This window comes from Diospyros lotus, chromosome 1, assembly GCF_014633365.1.
Source record: "Diospyros lotus cultivar Yz01 chromosome 1, ASM1463336v1, whole genome shotgun sequence".
Lineage (NCBI taxonomy): Eukaryota > Viridiplantae > Streptophyta > Magnoliopsida > Ericales > Ebenaceae > Diospyros > Diospyros lotus.
The window spans coordinates 18,387,716-18,399,998 of NC_068338.1; the positions used below are offsets into that span (position 1 = coordinate 18,387,716).

General features: G+C 36.3%; 2 protein-coding genes across 2 annotated transcripts; both read right to left on the reverse strand.

Annotated features, from left to right (window-relative positions):
• Nucleotides 1-6,677: 6,677 nt before the first annotated feature.
• Nucleotides 6,678-9,467, reverse strand: LOC127802128 (pentatricopeptide repeat-containing protein At2g03880, mitochondrial). The gene has a single exon (XM_052337845.1). The coding sequence runs from the start codon at nt 9,165-9,167 to the stop codon at nt 7,197-7,199; it is 1,971 nt and encodes a 656-aa protein (XP_052193805.1). The 5' UTR covers nt 9,168-9,467; the 3' UTR covers nt 6,678-7,196.
• Nucleotides 9,468-10,835: 1,368 nt separating this feature from the next.
• On the reverse strand, nt 10,836-12,283 carry LOC127806365 (non-specific lipid transfer protein GPI-anchored 2). Its single transcript, XM_052343631.1, has 3 exons — nt 11,743-12,283; nt 11,237-11,296; nt 10,836-11,139 (listed from the first exon to the last, which is right to left on the reverse strand). Exons 1-3 carry the CDS (start codon nt 12,281-12,283, stop codon nt 11,000-11,002), a joined length of 741 nt encoding a protein of 246 aa, XP_052199591.1. The 3' UTR covers nt 10,836-10,999.

The window sequence follows — 12,283 nt, forward strand, 5'->3', positions numbered from 1 at the left end:
CGAATCTCGAAGTGTCGTCTTAAAAAATAAAGACGAGAAAAAACGAGTAAATATGAAGACATAGGTGTAGGTATACGTGCATCTCCCTTTCCCCAACCCCACATTTTACTTATTTTATTTTTTAATTATTAATTCAATTTGTTTATTGTCATTTTACTTCCAATTATTTATATTTATTTATATTATGTTTGAATTATTTTTTATATTAAAAATTATATTTATAAAAAAACTCTTATATTTTTTTAATTTACACTTTATCCACATTTTTATTTCTTATTTTTTTTTAAAAAATATCGTTTTCCCATTTTCATTTCGTATCAAAAACATTTCTCGTATCCGTTTTAGTGCCACTATACCCCCAACAGATGACACCACTTATGTTCGAGTTTGAACCGAAATAAGAAAGAATGAATCTTCAGGCCAAAACCAAAACAACATAATTCAATTTAATATCTAAAGACAAATACTAAATTGCTTTTAAAAAAATAAAAATGTTATTTAAATATTCAGTTATAATATTTGTGTATTAATGAATTATTATATATTTATATTAATATGATATAAAATATAATAAATTAATATATAAGTATCATAAAAAATAATACTAAGATTAAAGCAATGAAATATTGTTACAACCTAATTATAACTAACTTACACCACCTTTTCTATTACTTAATACATCTTTACATATAAAACATTCCCAACTAACTCTAAAATGATAACAAAGACTTAGAATGTTATTAAATTTTTCCTAACCATCTAAAGACCTGTTCTGATTTACAATAACTTTTAGTTGAAACGTTTCTAAAATTGCTCCTTCTAGTTGACTTCTTTTAGTACCCAAGGCCTCTAATACAGTTTTTTTTTCTAAACTTGTGACTTCAAAAATACTTTTTCTGTATCATTGAGAACTATGTTGACTATTTTTGCATATTTTCTTTTTTTAATAAAATAATCATATAAACCCTTCAAATCTTAAGCCCTATTCAATTTCAAAAAAAAATATTTTTTTTTAATTTTCAACTCTAATTTTACGATATCGATGCCCTAACATTTTATGTTTTGAAAAGACATAACATTCATTTTTATAAAATTTAGAAAATGTGAAAAATGATGTTTTCGAATTCATAGTATGAAATTAAAATATTAAAAGAATTGGGTTTTCTATTTTTTCTAATAAGAGATTCAATCAATCACGGGGAGTCCCCAGTTGATATTCTCTACTTATTTGGCATTTTTTCACACTTTCCATAACATCTATTCTTTACAACTCAAGCTGAAGAAGAAGAAAAGCAAGGTAATATTTGTTGGGAGTGTGTGTGTATGATTTTCCTTACTTGCTAAGTCTTTGGAAGTCTTCCCTAAGTCTTTGCAAGTCTTTCCTTCTTTGCTAAGTCTTGCAAAGTCATTCCAAATCTTTCCTTCATCTCCAAGGTATTCTAATCTTGGTCTCCAAGTTCAAGTTTTGCTTGGTTCCCAAGTTCTTTTAGCCTATATATATCTCCCTAAGCTTCATTGAGTTTTAAGGAAGGAACTTGGTCTTCTTGAGTTTCCATCACTGAGAGCGAGTCCATTTTTTAAGTTCTGCTAGCTTCGATTGTTCGTAGCTACCGTTCATCAAAGAGGTCATTTCATCATGTTGAGACAATCGTCGAAGTCTATTTGCCATCGGTGCAGGACGCTAACTGTCTTCAGATTGTTAGAGATATAAAGAGTATATATATAAAAAGATTACACAGTAACAACCCACCCGATACAAAATATCAGTTCCAACTAATACAAAATATGGAACGTAAACTATAACACTTAACCATTATTAGAACATCTGATAAACTTCTGATCTCAGCAACATGTACTTCTAATTAACAACAACTCATATGCGTATAGTAACAGATATTACCAGAACTGCAAAGCGAAGAAGACGGTTGAACAACAACCACAACAACTGGAACATCAAGGAGACAGAGGAACAAAAGCAGGTTAATGTTAATACTATTCTGGAATCTATAGAAGTGGAGTTCTTTGAGAACATATTTCCTTTTAAGGAAGATAAACCCAATGTGAGTGGCCCTAAGAGAACTCATGAGGCAAATTCTTCAAAAGGCTAAGATGGACAGGAAATTGACATTGAGCCTTGAAGAAGCAAAAAGGTAAGGAAGGCCTCTTCCTTTGGCCCAATTTTTCTAACCTTTGTGTTAGAAGGCGAGCCGCAAATTTATGGTGATACAATGTCATCTCCTGATCCTCCTTATTGGAAAAAAGGCTATTAATGGTGAAATGAATTCCATCTTGCAAAACAATACCTGAGTATTGGTTAATTTGCCACCTGGGTGTAAACTAGTCGGGTGCAGATGGATTTTTAGAAAGAAATTGAAGGCCAATGGTATTATTGATAAGTACAAAGCTCGGCTGGTAGCTAAACGCTATCGTCAGAAAGAATGACAGGACTTATTTGACACGTATTCTCCGGTGACAAGAATCATGTCTATCAGAATGCTAGTTGCTATTATAGCGTTACACAATTTGAAAATACATCAAATGGATGTAAAAACAACATTCTTGAATAGAGATTTAGAAGAAAAAGTCTACATGAAACAACCTGAAGGGTTTGTTGTAAATGGACATGAAATGAATGTTTGTAAACTAATAAAACCTTTTTATGGGTTGAAACATGTGCCTAAACAATGGCATGAGAAATTTGATCACATAATATTATCGAATGGATTTAAGATTAATGAGTGTGATAAATGTTTTTATGTGAAAGTCATAAACCAATAATGTGTCATTGTATGCATGTATGTGGATGATATGCTGATAATGGTCACGAATCGAAGTGTTATACAATCCACAAAGTAGATGTTAAACTCTCATTTTGACATGAAAGACTTCGGTCTTGCTGATGTCATTCTTGGAATTTGAATAATAAGGAATTTCGAAGTTCTCAGTCGCATTACATAGAGAAAGTGTTGAGAAGATTTGGTCACTTCGAGAGTAAGCCGGCAGTTACTCCATTTGATCCAAATTCAAAGTTGAAGAAAAATCATGATGAAGGTGTATCTTCTCTGGAATATGCCAGAGTTATTAGAAATCTGATGTACATCATGAATTGTACTAGACCTGACATCGCCTACTCTGTAGGCATGCTAGCGAGATACACGAGCAATTCTGGGCATGACCATTAGGGTGCATTGGTCAGGGTACTTAAGTACTTGAGGTACACCCTAGACTATGGATTGCACTATACAAAATATCCACATGTACTAAAAGGATTTAGTGATGCTAATTGGATCTCCGATGGTTTAGAGACTAAATCAACCAGTGGATATATGTTCACCCTAGGTGGTGCTGCTGTGTTTTTGAAGTCTTCAAAGTAGACGTGTATAGCACGGTCAACCATGGAGTTAGAGTTTATAACTTTGAACAAAGCAGACGAAGAAGCGGAGTGGCTTCGCTATTTTCTTGAAGACGTTCCATTATAGTCAAAGCCTGTTAACGCCATTTGCATATATTGTGATAACTTAGCTGCCTCAATTAGGGCTAAGAATAGTGTCTACAATGGAAAGTCAAGACACATTAGGCGCAGTCATAACTCTGTCAGAGAGTTGCTCACAAATGGAATAATCTCCATTGACTATGTGAAGTCGAAAGGAAATCTAACTGATCATCTGACGAAAGAAGTGACTCGTGAGCAAGTCAAATTTACATATTCGGGAATGGGGCTAAAGCCTTTAAAATGACTTTTCCGGTGGTAACCAAACTAAGTTAACTAGAGATCCTAAGATCTAGGTTAAATTGGCTAACTGGCTAGAATAAGTCATAGTTGACACACTAAGAAACTTCTCGTTTCTCCCCATGTCTCAAAAATTGAAGAGTGTGTCCTGTCGATGTTAAAGGGAAGGTTGATATCTTGAAATAAGAGGAGTAGTGATAGGGTACTCTTAGTCAATGCTTCCCTATATGAGAGTAGAAGTGGGGTCGCTTCTATGAGAACTGTTTAATGGCTTGGGTTCTCTAGAGCTCTCATGAAACCCAGGATGCTGTCCAAGACCAAAATTAACACAATCGTATAGAACTCAGTGGATCAAGACGAGTTGTGTGTGATGTCTATTGTCTCGATTTACCTTCAGAAGGATAGTTCAAGAGTTGGTCTTACTATTTCTTCGGTAAGTTCGATAGGCATTCACTAAGGAAGGTTCAAGTCCAAAAAACACCTTGTTGATGCATAACTTATCTATTTGCTCTCGATGACTCCATGTCGTTTTGTTTGTTGTCTGCACACACGCACTCATGTGGGGGATTGTTGGGAGTGAGTGTGTGTGTATGGTTTTCCTTACTTGCTAAGTCTTTAGAAGTCTTCCCTAAATCTTTGCAAGCCTTTCCTTCCTTGCTAAGTCTTTGGAAGTCTTCCCTAAGTCTTTGCAAGTCTTTCCTTCTTTACTAAGTCTTGCAAAGTCATTCAAGTCTTTCCTTTCATCTCCAAGCTCTTCTAGTCTTACTTGGTCTCCAAGTTCAAGCTTTACTTAGTTCCCAAGTTCTTTTAGCCTATATATATCTCCCTAAGCTTCATTGAGTTTTAAGGAAGGAACTTGGTCTTCTTGAGTTTTCCATCACTGAGCGAGTCCATTTTTTGAGTTCTGCTAGCTTTGGTTGTTCGAGGTTGTCGTTCACCTGAGAGGTTGTTTCATCCTGCTGAGACAGTCGTCAAAGTCTGCTTGCCACCGGTGCAGGATGCTAACTGTCTTCAGGACAGCGCAAAGCGCAACTCGACCTGCTTTTGTTCCTCTGTCTCCTTGACATTCCAATTGAAGTGGTTGCTGTTCAACCGTCTTCTTCGCTTTGCAGTTCTGGTAATATCTGTTACTATACGCATATGAGTTGTTGCTAATTAGAAGTACATGTTGAGATCAGAAGTTTATCAGCTGTTCTAATAGTGGTTAAGTGTTGTAATTTACGTTCCATATTTTGTAATAGTTGGAACTGATATTTTGTATCGGGTGGGTTGTTACTGTGTAATCTTTTTATACATACACTCTCTGTATCCCTAACAATATTAAAGCTTGGGGTCTTGGACCATAAAATTATAACCAGTAAATGGTCTCAAGGACCAATTTGACAGAACAACTGCAATAACCAACAAGCTTAAGAAGACAAACAGAGTCTCCACCAAACCACATACAGATCAGAAGACCATGCTTGATAATGTCCAGATAACAAATGGTTAATAACAGTGAAAGGAAGTTCATGTAAGACCCCTAATAATTAATTATCCACTTTCCACATACTTATCTGCAGGACGTCCTCTTGGAATCCATGATGATATACTGAATTTCCACAGGTGGACAGACAAACAATTCAAAACCAAATTAGTTCAGGTTTTGCTTGGATCTGTAGTAAATATCTCAGGCACTATCCAGCTTTTTGTAGGAAAGAAACTACCGTATATGTGTAGTGAAATTAGATCTCCATTGCTAGCTATGTAATCTGACTAGCTTCAACCATATACCGTCATTCTAGATTTAATTAAACAAACTTTTAAGAGACAGAGTAACTAATAACTAAGAGAAAAAGCAACAATAATATCACGGTACCAACTTTTCATTCTAATGCAAGCACCACAGCCCATTAATTGTATGTCCAGCACCACAGCCCATCGTATGCCTGTTGCTGCTATCTATGCATTCTGACTAGTTGCAACCAATATAGCATCAATCCAGAATTAATTAAAGAAAGTAATAGGAGATGGAGTCATCAATAAATTAAAGAGGGCAATGAGAATATTTTTGCCAGCTTGTCACTCTAATACAAGCACGTCGCATGTATATATATGCAGTTTCACAAATCAATTTGTGTTTTCACTGAAAACATTTAACCATAGTTGGACTCTTTGTTCACTTTATATAGATTTATCGAGTACATCACATTTGCTTCAAAAGAGACATTTGTGTGTGTATAAAATCTATATATGCAAAGATAGGTCTCAGCTCATGTGTGTATGTTGATACTGAGAACGAGAGACAATCAATAAAAAAAAAAAAAAAAAACTAGAGATTTTGGGATCAGCTGGAGGAGAAAAAATGAACCAAGTATATGAGGCAAAAAGAAAAAAAAAAAAAAGGGCAAAAACAGGGGGAAAAAAGACATAAACCAAACAAATCATTGTTTCAGCCAAGAACATAAATGAGAGAAACTCCTGGACTTTTTGGGATAACATTAAGAGCCAGTGTTGATTAGTGACTGCCAGAAGAGGGTTGCCGATGGCCACTCTAGCAACTTTTCTATGACAGCAGCCAACAGTGAGAGGCTGTGGGAGAGAAAGAATAAAAATGAAATGAAAACTATGAAAACACCTTTTTCTTGTTGTCAAAATTTTGAAAATGAAAACAAACAACCAAACACCATTTTAATGAAAATGAAAAGCCTCCCAAATACGCACTCAAAATGCATCTAACTTATGATTTTGGCATACACAAAATTTGAAACTTAACCTTATGTTTTTCTCTTTTTTATATTTTTTAAAAAAAATGTAGTATTTCCTATTTCTCAATGATATTCCATGATCAAGACAATTGGTTGAATCCTGTCTAACTGTTTCATAGAAGTTCATCGATATCTTTTTCCAAAATTTCTCCTTTGCCCCTTCTCTTGTTCCATATATCTTTTTTAGGTAGGAAAAACATCATTAGATACACAGTGAAGTGAAATCCAACAATAACAGTTTGTAACACATGCCTAACAACCACAACTTATGAACCATTACATAGATCATATTGAACGTAGACCTCAACAGAAAAAATAAAAAGTACCTAAAAAGGCAACTAGGAAATCAACCTCATCACACACATGATCACTGTTTGACGAGATGTATATGTAATTGGCCTTTTTACTTGTTAGATTACTGGGAAGTTGTGTCAACGGAATATCCAAAAGGAATATCCAAAAGCCAAAACGGGCATCAAGTAGAACCTGACCATACAACAAATTGACTGGCTTCTATTTGAATTATCATTATTCAAGAATTAACCAACACATTTCTTGCTATTCTTACACGTTGTTCAATGCTTGGTTACCTGGACCATTGTGGTTGTGAAGACTGTAGATATCTAGTCTGTAGTTGAATTAGTAGTAAGCAGATTTGGCGACTTTCCCGTGCAGCAGTTGCCAATAGCAAAGCCTCAGAACGTTGGCTTCACATGTAGCTACCAATAGTCCCTGCAGGAGCAAACTCCATTCCTGAAATGATGATACCGGATTGGATCCCTGACAACAATGGTCCGACCCTCCATTTTTGCTAACAGTTTGGCAAAGACATGACAGTCCCCACAGATCCTGAGGTTTTTCCTGATCCTAATAGCCTTCTCCCTTGGAAAATTCATCAAGCCAAACACAATAGCCAGTTTTTCACTATGATAGGAAAGGGATTCTTCCTTTTGTTCCCCTTCAAGATCTTGCAAGACAAAATGTGTGTCTGGAACATAACCCAGTTCTTTTAATCTCCAAATCAACTGGTTCAGCTCCATGTTGATAGCTCCAATTTGCGGGTGTGACTTATCTCCTAATATGAAAGCATGGATCTGTTTATTTACTTCAATCCAGCTACAGCCTGGTTCTTTCTGAACTCCTTGCTCCTTCATGGCCCTCCTCACCTCTGTAACATCATCCCACCTTCCAGAATTTGCATAAATATTAGACAATAATATGTAAGTTCCTGCATCATGAGGCTCAAGCTTTAGAATTTGTTTGGCAGCGCATATAGCAAGATCCTTGTTATGGTGTACCCTGCAAGCACCAAGCAAAGTTCTCCATGTCACAGCATCTGGCACACATTCCATCTCATGAATAAGCTTAACTGCTTCATCAAGCTTCCCAGCCCTTCCAAGGAGATCAACCATGCAGCCATAGTGTTCCCTAGTAGGTTCAAGCCCAAAATGCTTTGTCATTGATTGAAAGTAGTATTGCCCATCTTCTATGAATCCTGCATGGCTGCAAGCAAACAGAACCCCAAGGATTGTAATGTGGTTGGGTTTGGTTCCTGAAACTTCCATTGACTTAAACAACTGCAATGCTTCGAGACTAAAACCATTTTGGGCCAATCCTATGATCATGGTGCTCCAAGATATGACATCCTTCTCTGACATCCGACTAAAAAGAAAGTTGGCATCTTCCAGGCTGCCACACTTGCAATACATATCAAGAAGAGCATTGTTCAAGATCAAATCTTGATTGTATTTGAGTACAAGAACATGGACTTGTTGCCCCAATTCTAGCAGGGCTAATCCCGTACAGGCTCTCAACACACTGGTTATTGTCGATTGATCGGCCTGAAACCCAGCTCGCTTCATGCTCTTAAAAAGATGTAAGGCCTCATCACCATCAGTGTTCTGAGCAAAACCAGCAATAATCGAGTTCCAAACAACCAAATCTCCGGTCACCATCTCATCAAAAACGTGCAGGGCATTATCCAATTCACCCCATTTCGAGTAGGTATCGATTAAAGCACTCCTTACAAAAACATCCGAGTCTAACCCAATCTTAATTACACTACAATGAAGCTGTCTAAGAATGGGTAATCCAAGGCAGGCTCTCAAAACAGAAGAGTAGGTGTACATATTAGGCGTGACACCATCTCTAAGCATTAGAATCAAGCACTCCAAGGCCTTATCGTTTAGCCTAGAATTAGCATAGGCAGCTATCATCGTCGTCCAGGAAACAACATTTCTCTCAGGCATTTCAGCAAACAACTCTTGTGCATCATCCAAAAGACCAAATTTCACGTACATACTAATCAGAATGTTCATCAAGAAGGTTTTGGGGCGGTGGCCGCGGAAGAAAAGGTGGGCGTGGACGAGCCTTCCTTGCTGAACGGCACCGCGGGCCAAACAGCACTTGATGAGCTCGGAGTAGGTGATGGGGTCGGCCCATATCTTGTTCTTCTGCATGGAAACCATGGCTTCCATGGCCCCTGGAAGGTCCCTTTGGCAGCAGCACCGAGTGAACTCATCGATTAACACAGATTGCCATTCTCCGGTGGCTGCAACAGGGGAAGTGTGAGAGTATGGAAGTGAATGCAACAGCCGTTGCGGACATTGAACAGCTAGACGCCCAACGCTGGCCCGTGATGCCTGGAAACGGGCGATGCATTTCATTAACATCCAAGAAGAGGATTTCATGTCCCCTGGACCAACCCATTCAAACCGTATGATTCATGAATTGGGGAAGAAGAGAAGATTGAGGTAACTAAGTGACAGACAGTGAGGTTTGAAACCTCCTGCTTTCTGCAGAAACTCTTCGAATTCACAGGTTGATATAATGACCCTGCTATATCTACGGACCAAATGTACAATTTCAATGGCTGAATTCCACTTCATCGGACTTCATATATTAGATTTCATCATCGATCATCGGTCTATCCAGAAGAATATTTTTGAATTTTAACGTCTTCAATCATCTTCTCGATAAATATTTGTATAAGTAGCATTTTCCTCGACACAAATACAATTTTTGATTTCCTTAGACCAAATTTGTACAAATACTTGGTGCAATTCATATTACTAATTCATTAAATACTATTTATACACTAATTTTTTAACATTTAATTTTAAATATTTTTTCTCAAATAATTTCTTGAAATTATGTCATTTAAATGCCAATTTTGGTTTACACAAAGTCCTACAGAGTTGTTAGACAAACGATATTAGAAAAATATTTTGGCAAACTTTATATAATGTGACGTTAATTATAATAAATTATTGCCTTTAAAATATTATCTACTCGTTAGAATGATTGCCAAAATTACTACTAAAGTATTTATCTATATGTGTCATAAAATTTTATAACCAACAATTTTTAAAACTTTCCCTTTATAGTAAATATAATTTATGCAAGCAATTGAAAGGGACATAAAAGGGAATGTAAATATAATCCATTGATCAAAAAAATCTATAGCCAACAATTTTTGAAACTTTCCCTTTATAGTAATTCTAATTTATGCAAGCAATTGAAAGGGACAAATAAAGGGAATGTAAATATAATCCATTGATCAAATAGATCTTCAATTTATAATAATTAACTAGTTACTGTTAAATAAATAGACATATCTCTTTATTACATAAATATAATTATTTATGCATACATATTTAATAAAATACATGTTTATTTAAATTAAATAGACATAATTTTAAGAAGAGATTTAGGGTTTAGGAGAGGTTGAAAAGATAAATATCAATTTACCAAAAGATATGTCTAGTTCAACTAAACTAAATAAACACATCTTTTAGAAAGTTAAATAAAATAAATGGTCATTGAACTTTGTACTAAGATATAAAAATATCACTGAACTTTAATTTATAGTTAAAAGATTACTGAATTTTAATTTAGTATATAATTTTATAACTATCGTCAATTGTCGTTAAAAGGGGTTAATAGGATGTTGACGTAACTAATAACATGGACGATTAAATAATACAAATGATCACTAAATTTTGCATTAAAGTACAAGAAGATCACTAAACTTTGTACTAAAGTAAAAAAATTTCAACATTTCGTTAAATTCTTTTTAACAGTAATTGACGATAGTTATAGAATTATATATTAAATTAAACTTTAGTCACTTTTGACTATAAATTGAAATTAAATGATTTTTTTGTACTTTAATTTAAAGTTTAGCGATCATTTTAGCTTCTTTTAAAATAGGTACTAATAATTGGTGTACCTTTTAATAATGCTAACTATATGTCAATATCAAAAAATAAAAACATAGGACAGAAGTGGCAAATTTTGCTACTATGAAATGAAATCAAAGCAAATGATACAAAATGCAAGAGGTAGCTAGCTAGGAATTATTGAAATAAGTAGCTAATTAAGCATGGAATATCATGTGGTTACATTAATTAATAAAATATAATATAATACTAGAAGAATGGAGAAATTGGAATGAGTAGCTTCAAACAGTATTGAAATTAAGCTCAAAAAGAGAAAAAAAATTGAAGATTCAGAATCAGAATCAGAATGAGAGGAGAGTTGTGAGGGATGCAATTGCTGCTAAGCCCAGAAGGAAGCATGGCCCAGACCCAGAGAACATTGCAGTGGCTGCTGCTGAGGCTCCATTGCCATTGATTCCAGATGAAGGTGCCAATCCTCCTCCTGGGTAATTTGGGTAATTAATTATTAATACCAAACCCACAGAGAAAGTAAACAAAAAAAAAAGGGTACTGTAAAAATGAAATGGAAAGGGGTCTACCTGTTGATGGCGAAGGAGCTTCACTTGGCACTGGAACTCCTGCTACTGGATATCCGAAAGCTGCAAATTAAGTATAGATTAGGATCGAGTTAATGGTGATGCAATAGCACTACTAAACTTAGTGACTTAAAAATTAATGGTTATCCATTTACATTTATATATATATATATTGAAAGAGAGCTCATTACTAACATCTTATCTTTTCTTATCTTATCTTATAGGAGGATGGTAATAATGAGTCTGTAATGGGTGTGTCTGTCTGTCTTAATGAAAATGAAAGCAAGTATAAAGAAGAAGATTGAGATATCATCAAGAGTATAAAAGGCTAACTAATGAGAAGCTAAACATGTGAATGAATCCAATAAGCTAACTAATGATAATACGATATATATAGTATTAATGAATCCAACAAATTAAATCAAGTACTAGCTATAGCATAGCTAGATCTCTATTTATTTATTTAGCGATTGAGATGAATGAATACATATATGTGTGTGTGTGTGAACCTGCGCAGTAGCTGGCAGGAGGAGTCTGAACGCCACAGACAGAAGGGAGATTGAGAGCTTTGGTGACGTTGATCTGTATCCCAATGGTCTCGCTGATGTTGCCGCCCAGCAGCTGGCACAGGCAGATCACGTGGCTCTTCACCAGCTCCGCCAGCTCCGGGCAGCACGCCTTTGCCGGCTTCGTCTCGTTGCTCCCCTCCTCCACGTACGACAGGCAGTCGTACATGTTCGACAGGTAAGTCAGGCAGTCCGACGACCCCGACGGCCCCGGCGCCTCCCCTTCTGGCGGCGGAATTGCTACTTCCGGCGCCGCTGCTGGCGACGATTGTGGCGCTGCCGCCTCTGGCGAAGATTGTGGGGCCGGCGCTGGCGACTGCGCCACCGCCGCTGCGAACAAGGCGGCCGCCACCGCGATTATGGCGGTGGTTGTTCTGATGGCTGGCATCATGGCTGTGGAGTCCGACTTTTTCGTGAAGACGCTGCAATTCAATGCCGTATATAATGTAACGGAGCCTTCGCCAGTTGGAAGGCGGCCTAACAT

Excerpts from the sequence above, each read along its gene's own strand:
- LOC127802128 (XM_052337845.1), bottom strand. The coding sequence starts at position 9,167 with ATGAAATCCTCTTCTTGGATGTTAATGAAATGCATCGCCCGTTTCCAG.
- LOC127806365 (XM_052343631.1), bottom strand. The coding sequence starts at position 12,283 with ATGTTAGGCCGCCTTCCAACTGGCGAAGGCTCCGTTACATTATATACG. Across the intron at positions 11,297-11,742 it reads TCCTGCCAGCTACTGCGCAG|CTTTCGGATATCCAGTAGCA; the intron begins GTTCACACACAC and ends CTTAATTTGCAG. Across the intron at positions 11,140-11,236 it reads AGCTCCTTCGCCATCAACAG|GAGGAGGATTGGCACCTTCA; the intron begins GTAGACCCCTTT and ends CAAATTACCCAG.